General features: G+C 39.9%; 1 protein-coding gene across 7 annotated transcripts in view; it reads right to left on the bottom strand.

Annotated features, from left to right (window-relative positions):
* LOC113028334 (calcium-activated potassium channel subunit alpha-1) overlaps positions 1-17903 on the bottom strand; it is a 99796-nt gene that overhangs the window by 1482 nt on the left and 80411 nt on the right. For 4 of the 7 annotated variants that reach the window (XM_026178526.1, XM_026178527.1, XM_026178531.1 and 1 more), the window contains 9 exons: positions 12499-12622; positions 11915-12139; positions 9939-10131; positions 8892-9005; positions 8588-8680; positions 7504-7634; positions 6144-6338; positions 4586-4704; positions 4267-4488 (listed from right to left, as the gene is read on the bottom strand). In XM_026178526.1, the coding sequence (XP_026034311.1) occupies positions 4267-4488; positions 4586-4704; positions 6144-6338; positions 7504-7634; positions 8588-8680; positions 8892-9005; positions 9939-10131; positions 11915-12139; positions 12499-12622 (1416 nt within the window). The remainder of the gene's footprint in view (positions 1-4266; positions 4489-4585; positions 4705-6143; positions 6339-7503; positions 7635-8587; positions 8681-8891; positions 9006-9938; positions 10132-11914; positions 12140-12498; positions 12623-17903) is intronic. The other 3 variants (XM_026178528.1, XM_026178529.1, XM_026178530.1) reach the window with 1 other exon arrangement.

The following is a 17903-nucleotide window of genomic DNA, read 5'->3' as shown; positions in this document are numbered from 1 at the left end:
TGCCGCCCTATTTATTAATCTAGAAAGCAAGGTTGCCTAGTGCCTGTGCAATTTTGCACTTTAATCTCCATCCCGTAGCAACTATTTGTGGAATTTCTGCTTTAGGTTAGAATGTAAGATGTTTCTGTGCATGTAGACAAGAGTAGCATAAGATTTGTGATTTTCACTAATTTATCCCACATAATTACCATTCAACTGCAAACTGAGAGCAGACTCTTGGTGCAGTTTGAGAGGGCAAGTGATGGCGAGTGGTCGGAGGCAACAGATCTCAGGTTCATCGTGCACATTTGCAATAATTTTGATTGTGTTGCTGTCTCTACTTTTGTCTCCTAGTGCGATTGTAGCATAATGCCATTCATCTTATGGCCATTTTTTAAAAATATACTGCCATGAAGCATGCAGCTTTGTTGAGTCTAAAGACATGCAAGTTCCAGTGAAGCAAAATCTCTTTACCAAATTACAAGTTAATGCAGGACTTCCACCTTCATAATTATTGTATATTTTCTAACCTTTTATTTATAAAAGACTTCAAACTTTTGGCTTGATGCAACTTTTTCTGGTTAAGAAGGAAATAGATAACCTGACATTCTACAATGTGATCCATGGTCATGACCTAAGGCTGTTATACTGTGGTGCATTAATACATGTGCCAGCAGACACATGTTGCCAGTAACAAAACATTAAACAACAGTAAAATGTAGCATCAAACCATTCAGTTGCAGTCACACATTCTACAGTCAAACCCGCTGTGAACTGTGCTGCTTAGGTCACGACCATGCTCTCCTGAAGCAGTCATTTGGAAATGCTAAACTACTTGGCTTTCATTCAGAGGGCAACATGTCAGCAGGGACATGACCGTGTTCAGTGCAAGTATGTAATATCATGCATATTCATTCACTTCCATACCTTGGCCAACTCTACTTATCCTTGTTGCACTTTGAAAAGAGAAAGTAGTACACTACGTGTAAGCTAAGTGGGAAAATACTAATGCGACCATTAATAACAGAAAAGGCAGAGCAGGAAGATCGGAGGCATAAAACCAGCAGATGATCTCATTGCGTATGGATTTGGAGTAGGTTAAACAGTAGGTTGCCACTAATCACAAAAAAAGATAACGAAAAACAACATAGGTCATGTAAAAATATCTTTAAGTGCCATTATTATGCATCCAGCATAATAATGCATGTCAGACAGCCATAATCTTCCCATGCCTATTGTTAAAGCAGTTTTAAAAAATTATCTCCAAGTTTCAGATGGAAATACCAGCATGCAGCTGCACTTCAGATGTTTTTAAATCAAACGAATACACTGGTGTGTTAAATGGATCTCTGTAAAAAAGTGCAATGCATCGTATTAACTGAGCATGAGCAGTATTGTTAACCATAAAAAGCCTGTAGTGTTCATTCAGCAGCTGTGACACATAAGCATTCCCTTTGAATGAATGTGAAAATATTATGATATTGCTATTATTTGTAGAATGCATACCTCTGTCAATTCTGCAAAGTCCCTTCACTGTGTTAATAACAGTAAAATACTGAGATACCTGTAATCAATATATACTCAGAGACAGACAATTAAACCAAACAATCTTAGACCCCATCCATACCGGGAATATATTCAATAAATATAACCGGCCCCATGAACCGAACCCATGAACTTAAGGACAGGCCTGATTAACAACATTTAGTAATTAATGCAAATACAAATACTGCACATGGCACAAACAAGCTTTTGTGATTCAAACAAGTCTGTACTTTATGGTCCAACATACATTAGTAAAGACATAAAATGAGTTATTCGGAAGCACAGAGGCATACTTATAGACAGTATAAAAGATGGATGTGGGTCCTGAGCCTGACAAGTGGAGCCGATACAGAAGCGCCCCAATGTTCTTTGCCCAGCAGGGAATTATTTCCCTGGTTCCAAATAAGACTTCCTGTTGTATAGACGTACATGGTAAAATAGCTCTAAGCTTCATTAGTCTGTGAACTCAGTAAATATGCAACTGGTGACTTTAATCAATAGTTTCAGATAATATGGTTTATTTGGGAAATTATGACTGTTATTCAACTCATAAAGGAGGATTTACAGGGAATGCTCATTATCTAAAGACTTGTGATGGCGAATGCGATGAAGTGTCTTCGGTTTCCAACCTCTCTGGTTTCAAAAGTCCAAGAAATCAACAACCTTTTATATATCGATCTTACAGTCTTTAATTAAATGATTCACCTGATTCATTATGCCAACTTGCAGGCACTCTATAACAAACACCTGCCAGACACCACAGTGTAATTATAATAGGGTATATTGCACTAAAAGTACAGGTTAAGTGTATCTTATCTTATCTTAACAAAGGCATTATTTCATTATGGGACCTGGTAGGCTTGCACTACATTGGTACAGCCTATAGAGAACAACCATAGTGTACAGATAAGTCGTGAAACTCTAAGTGTAGCTTAGAGGCTCTGTCTTCTTGTACAGTGTAATGCTTTACAGCTGTTATGTTTCTATATTGCAAATTGCAAGTTGAAAGCTTATGGATAGGAAATGGATTCTTTACCTTTTTAGAGTTATCGAGAGAAAGAAAAGCCAAATACATTTGAGGACATGCTTTTGTTAAAAATGGGCTGGGGCCACCTGTGAAGAATTATCTACACAATCTAAACTCTGACTTCTGTACATCTGGTAAAAAAAAAACTTGTAGGTATACGTGGTACCATTATAAAAGATTGATGACTGATCAAAGTGGTATCATCCAGTCAGCTGCTTGTGTCTTGAATACACTATGGTTGAAGCTGTCAGCTTATCAATCACTTGAAAAAAGTGTATGTGGTCGGGGACTTGGTAAGCCCAAACATGATGTTGAATTGGGAAAGTCTAGCCAAAGTAATAAAATCTGGAAGTACGAAATCTACTTTGAATAACTATCCCTGCTTCTAGCTAAGAGTTAGATAGAATGCCATGTACATTTCCACAGCAGAAACGCCTTCCTATAGCGATTCACACCAACTATAGTGTCATCTGTGGAGACCACAGGTGTAGTAAGGCTTCAAACTGAAGTAAGACCTAAATTGTGAAATCAAGACAAAGGCAACAAGAAGATTATAAGGATTCCAGCTCCTTTGGTTGCAGGTCGAATACTCTGTAGAGAAAAAAATGCTAGCTATTGCTGCCGTATGCTGACAGTGTAGTACTCACTGCTTCATTGAACCTTGACTTTAAGCAGTTACGGGCCCAATTTGCAGCGGTGCATAGAAATTCTGATTCAGTTTACCAGTCTAATTACTGGTAATACAAGTGGTAATCATAATACATGAAAATGTCTCTTCACAAAGTTTAACAATTGTAGAATAAAACTGAAATGTGACATTCACATTGTGCGGGTCAAACTTTATTAACAACCGTAACATTTTATGCTTGCAAATTGTCTTGACATAACTAATAGTTCACGGTGGCAAGTAACATTTAACTAAAAGCGCAGCTTTCTAACGCAAATCAAAAGGCATTGAGAGGACACGATGTGCAAGAATTCATTGACATGACATGAACCTTTAAGACGTGTAATTTTAAAAGTGCAATTTAGTACAATAAGTTTCAGCTTTAATTCGAAATTAAACAAAACTTGGAATGCTACAAGTGGAAAGAGACGGTGGCCATAATCACAGAGGTGCTGGATATTAGCAAAACAAAAAGGAAAGATGGAGGTTGTACAATGTTTGTCACTTACTACCCTGAGGGTAATTACTTTGTCATGTTCTATGATGTGTTTGCCAGTGTCACATATATAATAATATCCTTTTCTTCCACATTAGATGGAGGTTGAGAGGAGTCTGTGTGTATAGGTAAGGCTTTCGTAGTTAATTAAAAGTTGGTAAGCGGTTAACTGGACAGAATTAGTTGTAGAAACCCTGATGTATATTTGCACTTGACTCAAAGTGTACTAGTCAGGATGTTACTACTGTTCTTGGCTTTCAAATGCACAAGAATGTGGGAAAAAAACAGCTAATGGATGGAATGAAACTCAGTCCAGGGGAGTTCCAGTTATTCTTTGACCTGCAATATTAGCCAATCCTGCTAAAGTGGAAACCCAATCTGTACTAAATTGCTTTGTTAAACACAAAAGTGGCACATACATACACCGTCAGACGGACATACACACTTTGACACTCAGACGTGTGAAAGTCTGTCTGGACAAACAAGGCAAACGCTGTCGGCAGGCACCGGTCACGGACATAGACAGTCACAGAGCTTTAGAGGGGCACATACTTTTGTTTGTCTCGTGAGTCCCTGCTTTTGGCTCGGTTGGTGCGGTTGGTGGTGGGGATAGAGTGGACGGAGGAACTCTTTTTGCTTGAAGAATGGGATGAATGGGAAGAATGGGAGAGGCTGGTTCGAGACTGGCCAGCGTTGTGGTCAAACTGCATCAGGCAGAATATCAGGTCTGAGGGCACCAGCTCAAATGCATACGGTGGATTGGTTATGACATATCTAGAGGAAAAAGGGACCAGATGTGAGGCCAGTTATAAATAAAGTAATACATGAATCCATTATTATTTGGATTTCAGTCAAATGCAAGAACACATACCGTTTGGTACACTGGCTCTGTGTGTTTAGATGTGCGTCTCGTAGCCGATAGATGCCAAAACACAACATGTTATAAGTTTTTAGGGCTTTACAAAACAGGTCACCATAACAACCACCATCCTGTAAGAGAGCAACACAAAACTGATGAGTACACAATTTGTATTTTGTAAAACCAACATTAAAAATACATATTAACGTCATAGAAAAATAGAATCTGTGTTACACAGCGTAGTCTTTTCTTTTCCCTTGCATGCTCTTTGTTTTGTTTACTGTTGTCTATGTAAATGAAGGACAAATTTGTCTCCTGACCACACTCAAATAAAATCAGCAAATAGATCTCTAGCATCAAAAGTGATAGCATTACGTCTTTATCTGATACAGCTGGATAATAAAGCAGAAAGTCATGGAAATTAAGCAGATAACTCTACAAACTCGACAAGAAACACAAGCATTCAACAACATTTTACAGCACACAGTTAACTCATTCCAGTTGAAGTGGAACTGCCACAATTAGAGGATTCGGTCACCAGGGTAAAGCAATGATGGATTTCATGGAATATTAGAGAATATTAAGAGAGCCATAGCACAAAATAAAAGAAGCCTCCTTGGCTCATTAGCTTTGTTCTGCCATTTATAGTACTGTACAGGAGTCTTGAGCCACCCGTCCTTTGTTTATATTTAGCTTCCTAAGAGTCAGACTAAATTTTAAGTTGTCTTCGGAAATAGCTTTCCAAGCTTTCTGAAGGCTTTTAGTTTTTCTTTGGACATTGGCTGCTTTCTGTCATTTTCAGTTCAGTTCTTGTACCTGACCACTGTCAGAGGATTTTTTTTTTTTTTTTTAATCATATGAATCATTCAAGCATAAATAAAGGGACCTAACAGACGGGATGAGTTAGGAAAACAAAATAAGAGATTTTAAATTGAAATCTTAGTCACTTCATTACTAGCAACCTGTCACAAAACCCATCAGTTGTTCCCATGTCTTTAGTTGATTTGGGTTTATGAAAAATACCAGCAAACATAGTATTTTTGGACCAACAAATGTAAATTCCCAAAATATATTAGCTTGAAGCTTGGTATATCTCATGGTGTGTAGTGCGTCCTTAAAAAATTTGAGGAAACTGAACAAGTAGAGGACAAAAGAAAAAGTGGCAGGCTTTAAAATCTTTCTACAGCAGATGACCAGTGTGTGAAAGCTGTGTCCATAAGAAATAGGAAACATCCAGCAAAGACCTGAAACACGACCTGAGAAATGCATCTGGCTCTTCAGTTGATCCATCTACGTAAGTGCTAACAATCAGTCAATATGCTATTAACAATATGCTATTAAAACTAACATCTTAAATAAATGCCAAAATACTTATTTGATGCTCATTCTATAGATAAATATAACTTTATTTTCTATTCATTATACAATTTCAGCTATGTCACAATCACTCAACACAGTTTTACATCCCCATCCCATCCCTATTACTCTGCATCCTTCAGTAACAGCAGCTCCCACAAAGCAAGCTGACAAAAATGTCCTTAGCCCCCAGGTGACAAGACCAATCACTTACCCCGAGGTCGGCAAAGGGCCCATCGTACAAGGCCAGCTGTGCCACGCGACACCTGTCCCTGTTTGCCAGGGTCTGTGGTGTGCTGTAGCCACCTCTTAATGCATTCTCCTCTGCCAGCAGCCCCTCCAGCTCCGGTGTCGCCCCGCCCGTTACCAGCGTCCGGATCAAGGTGAGGATATTATCATTGAAGTATGTCTGAAGGAATGAAGTTAGATGGGGGTGAGTCCTTAAGCAAACACTCCCAAAGTCACAACTGAACCTTCTCAGCGTGTCAGGCAGATTGAATGGTGCTATCTAACCCTGCTCTGTCGCATCACATTGGCCTGAACATGGAGTGAAAAGACAGGAGAATCCAGTTACTGCAGGTCACACCTACTTCCATCAGAGCAGCGAGTCCATGTTCACACTTGTACAAGGATTTATTACTTAGCTTTATATAAGAAAGAAAAAAAGTCCGCTTTATAAACCACACACTAAACCTGAAGATATACTCCTCTCTGTAATTGTTATCTTTCTAATCCCTCCTCAGTTATTGCTTTGCTGATTTTAACAAGGGCAAATGTCTCCCCTTTTCTTTTCACTGCAGTCGCTTGTCTCCCCCTGCTTGTACAGCATGGTGACATCTCCCTTGGCTGCTGACAGCACTATTGACTCAGATGATGGATGAGGGCTGTCCATTAGGTAGCATTACCTTTGTCTACACTGGAGCACACTTGAAGGCAGCTTTGTTCTAACCTCACTCAAACTGAAAGGCAGACAAATGAAGCCATCATGCCTTGTACAAGTTCCAGTCTTGTCATTCATTCTTTTAACAGAGGACCAGAATGTGCCTACTTTATTATTTGTATTATTTTTTTAGATTTAGTTGTAAAGCTCGGCCAATATATGATTTTTAAAACCGATACAATACTGATACCGATATTTGGCAGTAAAGAATTCAGTATATTAGCGGTTATTCTTTTTCTTTTAGACACACGACACAAAAAAACATTTGTTATGTGTCATTATTAAGGGTTATATTTTTTATTTCATCTCATCCAAGAGGGTTCTTCAGTTCCATAACCAAAAGGTTATGGAGGTATTTAAACCCAAGTGGGAGTTTCCCCTTTGGAGATGAACATGTGTTTCATCACATGAGCTTAGCAGAGCCCTATTAGGGTTTAAATACCTGGGATTCTCCACGTTTTGCTTCTTGGACTGAAGTGAAACAAACAAAAGCCCAATCTTCTTCTTTTCAAGCTCTTAAGACTGCTGATACAGCTTTATCAGTAAGTAGCTAATATCAGTCGATACCGCGACTATTTAGTTGACCTATTTTGCAATTGGCAGATGTTATTAGAAATTCGATTTTTTGACTTACCGCACTCATTAAGGAATCCAGCACACTGACTGCAAATGCTGTCCCACAGGCAAAAGGCTGTGTGAGGTACAACTCTGTGTCTGGGTCGTCGTCATCATCTTGATCCAGGAACTGAACATTCGAGTCATTCACTATGGGGTAAACGTGTTCATTTTATTAGCTATTTCAGTTCAGCTTGTTTTTTGTTGGGGTTTTTTTACTGCACACTGAGTCCAACATGGCAAATGCTTGATTCACGTGAAGAGGAGGACACAACAATACAGCGGTTGTGCACAACAGTCAGTAGCAGCAGATATGGACTGTATTAGAAATCGGTGAATAGTTTCGCATATTCTCCTCATTTGCTTAGTTCCAAATTTGGACCACATTTTAGTTTCTTTAAAAGAACTAAAATGACATATGTGTCTGGTGTTTGTATCCAGCCTTGTGGCCAACTTGCCTCTGCCACATTCCATATCCAGGCCATTCATGCACACTCATGACACCATGCATATTGTCAAAGTTCCAGGCCTTAACTTGAAGTCCTCCTGAGGTCACTATCAGTAACACCATTATGCCATTGTTTGTCTTGTAAATCCAAGACAGAACTTCCAATTACTTGTACTTGCATGTCAAGTCAAATGAAAGTATTTCATTGCCCCAGAACCTTCTTTAAAGATGTCTTTGAGCACAAAAACACATGCAGTAGCTGGAAGAAAGTAATGATGTAAAATTTAGTTGGAGAACTGCTTCTTCTGTGAGGACAGAAATAAATGTCAGTCATATCGACAGGGCTGAGATGAAAGAAGGGCACGGGACAGAGAACGTGATCCGACAGAAGATGCTATGAAAACAGCCACAAGGACTTCTGAGGGATCAAAGACCCTGTAATTCTTAGAAAAATAAAAGGGAGAAATTTTGGTTTGAGATAGGGAGCCAAAACAAGACAGGCAATTTCAACCAGAACCAAGGGTAAAATGTGCTCAAAGTGATGCCATGGGAATGGACTGAGCCTCTTGTGCAGCACGAGAAATCAAAAGAAAGCTGATATGGAGGCAGCAGCAGTTACGACACTGCAGTACAGGACAGAGGCACTTCTTCTTACCCAGCTCAGTTATCATTTGTATGCTGGTCCCACTGCTTTTATCCTGACTGAATGAAATCACAGGCAGTTTTTTGCCTGGCTTTGCTAATGGCGCTAGACAAGTGTTAAGGAAAAACAGTTACTGGTACATGTCAACAAGGGACAAAAGCATAAACAAATTCCACTTTTAGTACAGTTAATCAAGTGATGACAGCCTCTAATTGCATAATTTGTGTTTTCGGAGATTTGTTTACAACTACTACACTGAAAAGAACATAAAACAGCAGAGCTAGCATATCAATCAACACGTAGCAGCAAACCATACCTAGTTCTGTTATGATGGGGATATTTGCTCCAGTGGTGACAGAGGTCTGCCTCACCAGTCCATGGACTGGACTATTCTCAGGAGATGATCTATCCATTCCTGGTGGTGTGAAGCCTTAATGGACATACATGTCACACAAAGCACATCAGTTAATACTAGGTTCAGTACTTGATTTTAGAGGTTACGATAATGCACATCAGCAGAACTAATGTGTCGGGGCTATTTCATCTATTTGCAGCCACGAGTGAGGTGTAAAGTGCAGTGTTACCATATTCTTGACAACGACCAGTATTGATTTATATATAATAGATGTGACAAACAGCTCATTTTGTTTCCCTTTGATTGTGTGTGCATGGAGACAGAAACATTTTACAAACATATGCAAAAAAAAGCATGTACAATATGGAGTCATGAAATAGAAAATCAGTGACGCAAGATTGAATCCAAATTGACTTGACATTTCTTGCTTTCCTCAGACTGACAAGTAAGCACATTAAATCAGTGATGCTGTATGTATAATACATAGGGTATGTTGTGATATCCATCACTTACTGCTGACTAAGCAGCACCATGCGAGGTCATACATGTATTAGAGGAATAATGAAATTGTTGGAGACCCTACCACCACCACACCCTCCACCCGTCGCGAGGCCAAAAGGTTTCTAAAAGGATTTCTCTCAGTGCCAAATAATGGCCCCTTACTGAAGACCATCTGAAGCTAACTGAGTGCTTCAAGTGTCATTTAGAAAGCTATAACATGCAATTTTAATACATTGCACACATTAGTTTTATGAAAGTAGTCTCAGATATTGAAAAATAACAATGTGCAAGCCAGGCAAATCTCTTGTGCCAGAGCTGTGCTTGTTGCCACCAATTAAGTTTGTGAAGAAACCAGTTGTTACAGTAACCTGAGGAATAGTCAGCTGGGTTTACTGTCAAACACAGTGACACCAGGTCAGCCAAGCAGCACCCACTGAGGAATATTCTCTGTGCCAGGGCCCTGTCCCTTCCAGGCAGTGCAGTGAACTATGATAGGGCGCTCCTTACCTTGAGAATTAGCCTGCAAGACCCCGATGCTGTCATCAAACTGCATAGATTTGATGTTGAGTGACGCCAAGATGCATTCTTTGTCCTGCAGTGATGCATCGTCAATATTGTTCTGATTGGCTGACAGAATGACACACATGTCGCAGAGGTTGATGTTGACAGCCCTCAGATCTGCCCTACTCAACGGTGTGCCCTTTGAGAACCAGTGAAGGAGAGAATTTGTTATCTCACCTATAAGGTACAAGAAATAAATCAAAGTTTTGAACGGCAGGCAAACTCGAAACTTCTGTCGGCCTCGTGTGCATGCTCCAAATTATACTACGCGCTGCTGGCGAGTCCTGACAAATGCTGCTACTGCTAATTATGTCTTTCACAAAGTCTTTTAATGGTGGAACAAAAAAAAATTGTGGATGCTCATATTAAACATGAACAAAGTTTCACATAATGAGGTCAGCGAATGTGCAAGTATTCACTATAAGCTCGAGCTTAAGACTTTTCAGGCCAGATTTACTAAATGGGACAAAAAAGCATGTGAGCGAAATCCTCATAGTGCTCATGGGTGTGGTTAGTTTAATGGTTGTGCCTATAAACACAAGCACAGTCAGTTCATATAAAGTGCACAAGTTAAGACATGTTTTTTTCTGTGTTAAATATCAACGCAATTAGCAGTAAATAATATTAATAATGGATTGCATTTATATAGCGCTTTTCGGGGCCCTCAAAGCGCTTTACAATTCCACTATTCATTCACTCTCACATTCACACACTGGTGGAGGCAAGCTACAGTTGTAGCCACAGCTCCCCTGGGGCAGACTGACAGAAGCGAGGCTGCCATATCGCGCCATCGGCCCCTCTGGCCATCACCAGTAGGCGGTAGGTGAAGTGTCTTGCCCAAGGACACAGCAACCGAAACTGTCCAAGCTGGGGCTCGAACCGGCAACCTTCCGATTACAAGTCGAACTGCCAACTCTTGAGCCACGATCGCCCTTAGTGTCTATTGCAAAAATTTCTACGTTGATTCGTGCAGTTGATTTAAATATTCTCCTCCCATGTCTTGATGCATGTTCAATCGTCCGGGTAAGTAAATCTCCAAAAGTTGATTCTGTTCATGTGGACATCCAGATGAAAAGAATCAACTTTTGGAGATTCTCCTCCCATATTTTGCATCTTATTGAAGGACCGCTCAGAAACATACATGCAAACATCTTTAAGTTGTCACCTCTTACGCATAATCTTCTCACTGCTATCTCTTTGTAAATACTAACAATACAATACAATTTTTTATTATTTTTTACACCTAAACCCAGTTTGTGCTGATGCAACGTGTTTATAAATCTGTCCCTTGGTGCGCAGCTTTCTGACTTTTTTTCCCCTTCTGGCACTGTATGATGTCAGAAAGAGAGAATAACCTCCATATAATCAATTCGGGTACAGAGGTTTAGCTGTGAGCCACCTGCTATCCGTCTGATTGAAATTTGTAGCCAATCAGTAGAAATCTGGCTTACAAGGTGAAGGAACAGCGCTGAAGCTTGTTTAACACAGCAGATGAACTGACAGGATGCAACTAAGTCCAATATAAGATAAATAAGGATTCCTTATTCTGGGAGTCATGCATAGCTTCCCTAATAAAGTCCAGGCAGAAATTCGCATAATCAAATCCACAATGTTCCCCTAAACCTAGCCAAATCCTTTGCTAGCATAACCACATAAATATTAATCATTATGTAATGTCCAGGATTTAATATTCTACCGAAAACCACAAATTGTTGATGGCTTTAAGATTTGTTAACAATGAGCATTTTGCAGGACAGCTTGCAAAATAACAATGTGCTTTTTATACTGATGAAACAATATCACGTTTCCCACAAAATACATTTGTTAATGAGCATTATATGCACACCAGTTTAGAAAAACAAAGGCATCACTTTGACGTGATCTAGATAAACATTTGAAATTAGTGATTTTTCTCTACTTACAGGCAGAATGGAGACTTTGGGGAAATTATGCAGAGTTTCCCATTCCCGCTTCAGATACTCAAGGGAGCCGACAAACACAATATGCTTCAGCTCATGGTAGTGAAAGTTGCTTGCTCTCAGAGGCATCACAAAGTTTCGGACACCGATCAGCGCCGATTTCACGTCTCCAAATATGCACACGACCACATGACCGCTCAGAACAGTCATGGCTGCCTCACTCCGTGTCTGAGAGGGAAAGAAAGGGATAAGGGATCAATATGTTCCTGGCTGGAATTTGCATAAATGGGCATTTCCAACAAATGTTAGCGCTTTCTCCTTTTGCAGTGAGCCTGCCCCCCCTGTAAAATATATCATGCAGTTCTGCACTGCAATGAAAGTAATTTGAAAAATGGCATATGTATTAGTACAAGAAATTTTCCATAGTGCAGGGCACTCTTGTAGCAAATGACATGTCAAACACCTCATTACAGAGTGTTTAAGTGCCCTGTCAACCTCTGATAGTGCTTTGTGACATGACACATCTGTCACCAGGGAGAAGAGTGTCGGGACAAATGACGTGTACCGAGTGAAGGAGCAGGACCCACCAAGATGACCTTCTCAATGTCTTTGGACGGGCACCAGTGAAACATCCCCGTGGAGTCATATTTCTTTACGTTCTCGTCCATGCTCTCAATCTGCTCGTTTCCCAGGATGAGGAGTGGGTCATGTCTAATCAAACAAAAAGATGGGAGGGAGACAGTGAAATTATATCATTGATTTGAACAAAAAACACATTTTATAAATTAACCATAAGAATATTTGGCAATCTGCAAATAGGTCGCTTTTACTAAAAAATGAAAAAGAAAAAAAAAAGGTTGCTTTCTTCCTAGTTTTTCCCGCTTCCTCTTTTCGTTTTCCTGTCAGAGGCCATCTGCAGAAATGCCAACAAAACTGCCATGTCATCAAGCAGAGTGACATCAGCAGCGGCAGCCAGGCGGAAGAAGATGGCAGCAACACACTGCGTTGACTGGCATGAGCACGGAGATGCAATTACGCCCCCTTACTGCATACGGCTTTTGACGTAGTGCGCTGCGTGGTAAAAGCTTTAACAGACCAGACTTTAAATATTTCAGCAATTTGCCCAACCGTATTTGCTTTCCAAAGTGAAGGGTATTAATGTTTAAACAGACCATCAGAACTATATAAACTAATTTCACTGGTGAACATTAACGCTGACCACTAAAAGTTGTCTCCCAACACGAGTACCTGCATTTCTATCACGCTTGTTCTGGTCAGGGGGATATGATCTTATGAAGTCATACAGTTAATTTAAATAAAGGGTTTTGATGCATGTAATAGAATAATCAAACACATGATCTATGGTATGAAAAAGATTAACAGAAATTTGTAAGTTACCCAAATTTAACATCTCATCAAGCTGATCCCAACGAAAAGTTTTTTATCTGCGGAAGAAAACTCACATAAAGATTGTCCGAAGCCAACCGATATACGTGACCAGCCACATTAGCAGTACTGCTCAACACAATCCCTTTGCCCTAAATCAACTTTGTCAGATTCAGATCAAAGTTAAAGATGCTGTCTTCTGAAAATCCAGACAACAGTCTTCGGTCTCTGTCCAAAACCTTTTAAATTGTTCAAGTCCTCCCCTCGTAACAAGAGCGTCTCTTTAATCCATCCAAGTACCTCAAAAGAATGGGCACCTTAAGTAACATGTTAAGTATGTATGAAAGTGTCAGCTGAAACTACCATCCCTCAGGCTCCAAGAGACTGAAGCCGAAAAAACCCCCGCCTTTGGGCTCATATACCCCCAGGCAAGACCTGGATGTCCTTTCAAGAATATAAGTAGCAGTAGAGGGAAACGTCTTTTCTACCTCTCTGTCGATGCGGCTTCACTTTGAAAAGCGCGTGTACGATAAAATTTCAATGTCAAAGCGTGCACATGTTTTTTTGTTTTTTTTTTAAAGTACAATGTTAATAGAAACGTGAAATAAAAAAATAATTAAATACACTCCAATATATTGAAAGCGGGGGTCCTAAAAACAATGGCACTCACTCCCATTTGCTGCTTCTAGACTGTCGGTTGCATGAAATCAGACATCGCCGCTTTTCTTTTTTCTGTGTAATCAAAAGAAGCGGAGGCAGCAGCTTTGATAAACTGTAGGTTTACAGGTTTACAGCCAGGACAATCATAAATGATCATAAAAAACTGGAACTACGGTGCTTAAAACCCACGTGAGAGTGCAATTCAAATTCTAATAAGAGTGAAAGCATTTAGTGGTTTTACACCTTGGCTAAATATTCCATCAAAAGTCAAATGTTTCACCACTCACTCAGTGGAGCCGCTGTCACTTCAGTTTGTCCTTGTGAAGATGACTGGTGAGGCAGAGCTCTGCCAGGATAGCTATCGCTCACTGTCAGCCATGACGGCCTGTCACTACCCTGCACTGCCAATTGCCTCAGCAGTTCTGTAACAGACATGACGTGTATGTCACGGCACTCCGATGTGACCAAACGCGTTATGACATCCCGCAGTTAGATGTGTCTTATGACCCATCAAGGAGCCCGTGGAAATGGTGTTAATTTCAGTGAGGTCGTCATTGCTAAGTTCCAGACAGGTCATGTTAGTTTGCTGGAACTAGAAGCGAACTGTCTCGTGGAAACGTGATCGCTTTTTTTTTTTTCCTCTTGCGTGGTTTGTTTCGTTAAACAGCGCAGAAGTGTCCGTGACTGTCACTTCTGTGTACTTCTAAAGATTCAAACTGATCAGCAGCATAATTCACTGCTTTATGATGACACGTTTGACAAGACTTCACACATCATTACCCCGAAACATAAGGCCAGGTGTTTTCTGGAGGAGCGTAATGACAGCTGAGAGAGCCATAAAGAAGAAGGCAGACATGCACATTATGTCGATCTTCTAATTCGGCAGCACTGCACTAGTTCTCTCTAACACAAGCACTAAGAGCAGGCAAAGTCTTTGAAAACCCGGCACATCATGAAAACTGACAAAGGCCTGCTCTTCAAAACCCACAGCCAATCTGTTGATCATTACTTATTTACAAAGGCCTTGAGGCCGCGGGTCCTGTAAAAACACATTTGATATAGTATACACCCAGATGTTTTTTTCTCTGCTTGTTGCAATGAAGTATCCCTTAGGCTACCACGGCGAATCCCTCTCTAGCGTGTAGGCAGCAGACGCTGCACGAAATATCACATCCACCTGTACTGCACAGTATTAGCATGGCAAGTAGATGGATTGGTTTGGTGTGTTGATTTTTTGCTGATAGCATTGGAAAAGCCTGGTTTTGCTTCCCAAGAGCCTGGAAATCACCTGGAGCAATTCAACTTTCAAACCACTTTGAACCAAATAAATAAAGGGCAAACGCCCACCTGGAAAAAACAGAGACCAGACATCAAAGGAAATGGTAATGTATGCATACTGACACTTTTAGTTATAATACAAAGCAATATTTTTTTTCCAGAAATAGTGAATGTTGCTGATCTGACATATGTGGGTTTGAATTCCAAATGTCAAGCAGATCGCAGCCATATTAGCAGTGAGAACATAAAGTCATCTGTCAGGTTTAATTAAATTTCATTTGTGCTGTTGCACTTTGTATACATCAGGCTGCAGGTCTTCCCTGTTGCCTGGCTTCCTTATAACATTGCACTTAATGACAGTGACTACTATTATTATCGTCCCTCTAATGGGTTCTTGTTGAATAACAGTGTTATCTCCAGTCAAGATCAATACGCTACGATTTAATTTCACGAGACAAGATAAAAGCAAGGTAGCATTTGAATTCGCCTTTCATTGTGATGATACATATCATCTGTGGCCTTACGTGCTGAAAAGACCTCAGAGGGATCCGACAATAGATGAATAGCCTTGGGCTATCTATCCTTTAGAGCCCCTCTGACTGCCTGGTGCTGTCATTAGTGCCAGGCCTGTTTAAGAACTGTAGTCTGTGGGTGTCACATGAAACCTTGTGGCATAGAGCTCATCTCAGAGGCTGACATATTTTCCATGAAAAAAGGAGCGTAGAAAAATGTTCTTTCAGATGCTCTTTGTAATGCACTGCTTAATCCAACAAGTACTGGTTTTCTTCCTAAAGCACAGGTATCTGTACTTTCTGTACAAAATGTTACATCTTTGTTAAAGCTACATTAATGACTATATTTATGTCCCTAAGAGGTTAAATTGATATGTGTAATGTGAAAGAGATTACTTGATTATGCTTATAGTTATAAACCAACAAAGGATTATCACCTGACTGGAGATCCCTGCAGAGTATTTTTATACCGTCCGGCAAGTTGTTTTGGTTTCATTACTCTTATGATGAGCAGGAAGCTAGTCTGTATGTTACCCTCCCAACACTAAGCAACAAATATAATATATAGCTGTTCGATATAACGATATATATCGGATTACGATATAAAAACGTCTATCGTTTCATTTTAGATTATCGTTTCATTTCGTGGTGTCGCAAAATAAACTGTTTACGGCAATATTTTTTCATCGTTTTGATGGTCACTGTAGTGGCTATATTAATTTCTTAAAGTTCTCTCTTTCTCTTATATAACCACACTACGGACTGACAAGCGCCTGTTTTTATGCTGGTCTATAAAGCTCTGAATGGTTTAGGACCAAAATACATCAGTGACCTCCTGACCCAGTATGAACCTTCCAGATCCCTCAGGTCATCTGGATCTGGTCTTTTATCAGTTCCCAGAGTCATAACCAGACACGGAGAAGCTGCATTCAGCTTTTATGCTCCTTATATCTGGAACAAACTCCCAGAAAGCCTCAGATCAGCTGAAACACTCAGTTTATTTAAATCCAGGTTGAAGACTCACCTATTCTCAGCTGCATTTGAATAAAGCACCAAATCCACACTTTTAAGCTTAAATTTCAAAACTTACATTTAACTACTGATTTTATCTATTGTTCTGATTTTATCTGTTTTGATTTTATATACGGTTTTGTTTGTTTGTTAATTAGTTTGTTTGTTTGCTTGTTTTAATCAATTTTAAATCATGCTTTTTATTTGTTTTTGTTTCTAATGTCTCTGTAAAGCACTTTGAATCACCTTGTTGTTGAATTGTGCTATACAAATAAACTTGCCTTGCCTTATGCGTTGTGGTTAACAACAACGACGGTAACAGCGTCGCGTGTCCACTTGTTTATGTTCCACATAAACCTTTCACAATAAAGCTCAAGATCCTGTTGAGACTTTTCAAAATAAACTGAATCACGTGAAAGAGCAGATTATTTACGGATGAGAATTAAAAAAGAGCCGCCAGGTGCTAAAAAATAAACGTTAGACTCAAACGTTAGAACAGGCTTTTCCCTGCAGCACGCCGTGTAATAAATACTCACAAAGAAAACGGCGGCCGTTACAACTTATGTCTAAAAATGTATAGTTTCATGCATCGGTTAAAACACTTGACTCCAGCAACATGACGCACAGCTGGAAACACTTCCCGCAAGTCGAGCTGCCCGAGATTCACAGAATTTACAGAAAATGTTACATCTTTGTGATTTATATCGTTATCGAACGATAGAATTCTTATATCGGGATATGAGATTTTGGTCATATCGCACAGCCCTATAGCAAATATCAACAAAGTTAGCAGCTAGCTGCTGAACATCTTGGAATAGTTTGCTGGAAAATAGCCTTAAGATTTCCCTCGCCCAGAGACCCAAGTACAGCTAACAGGAGAGTAACTCTTTGAGTCATCAAGTGAATGCAAACAGTTTCTCTGTATTTACTAGTTGTGAATACAGGCAATCATTTTCCTACTCCTTAATCATAACCAGGTCATTCTGATTCCCATTGTGTCAGAACTGCTGGTGTCTCACAGATGCACACAACATGGCCTTTGGCATTGACGCAATGATGCAATGGATTCAGTTCAGCGGAGAGCTCTGGCACCCATTGTTCTAGGTCTAAAACTACCTAGAACTAATCAGAAAACCATAGAACAC

This window comes from Astatotilapia calliptera, chromosome 8 (genome assembly GCF_900246225.1).
Source record: "Astatotilapia calliptera chromosome 8, fAstCal1.2, whole genome shotgun sequence".
NCBI lineage: Eukaryota > Metazoa > Chordata > Actinopteri > Cichliformes > Cichlidae > Astatotilapia > Astatotilapia calliptera.
The sequence above is the reverse complement of the archived record's forward strand: the minus strand, read 5'-3'. Positions and strand labels throughout refer to the sequence as shown.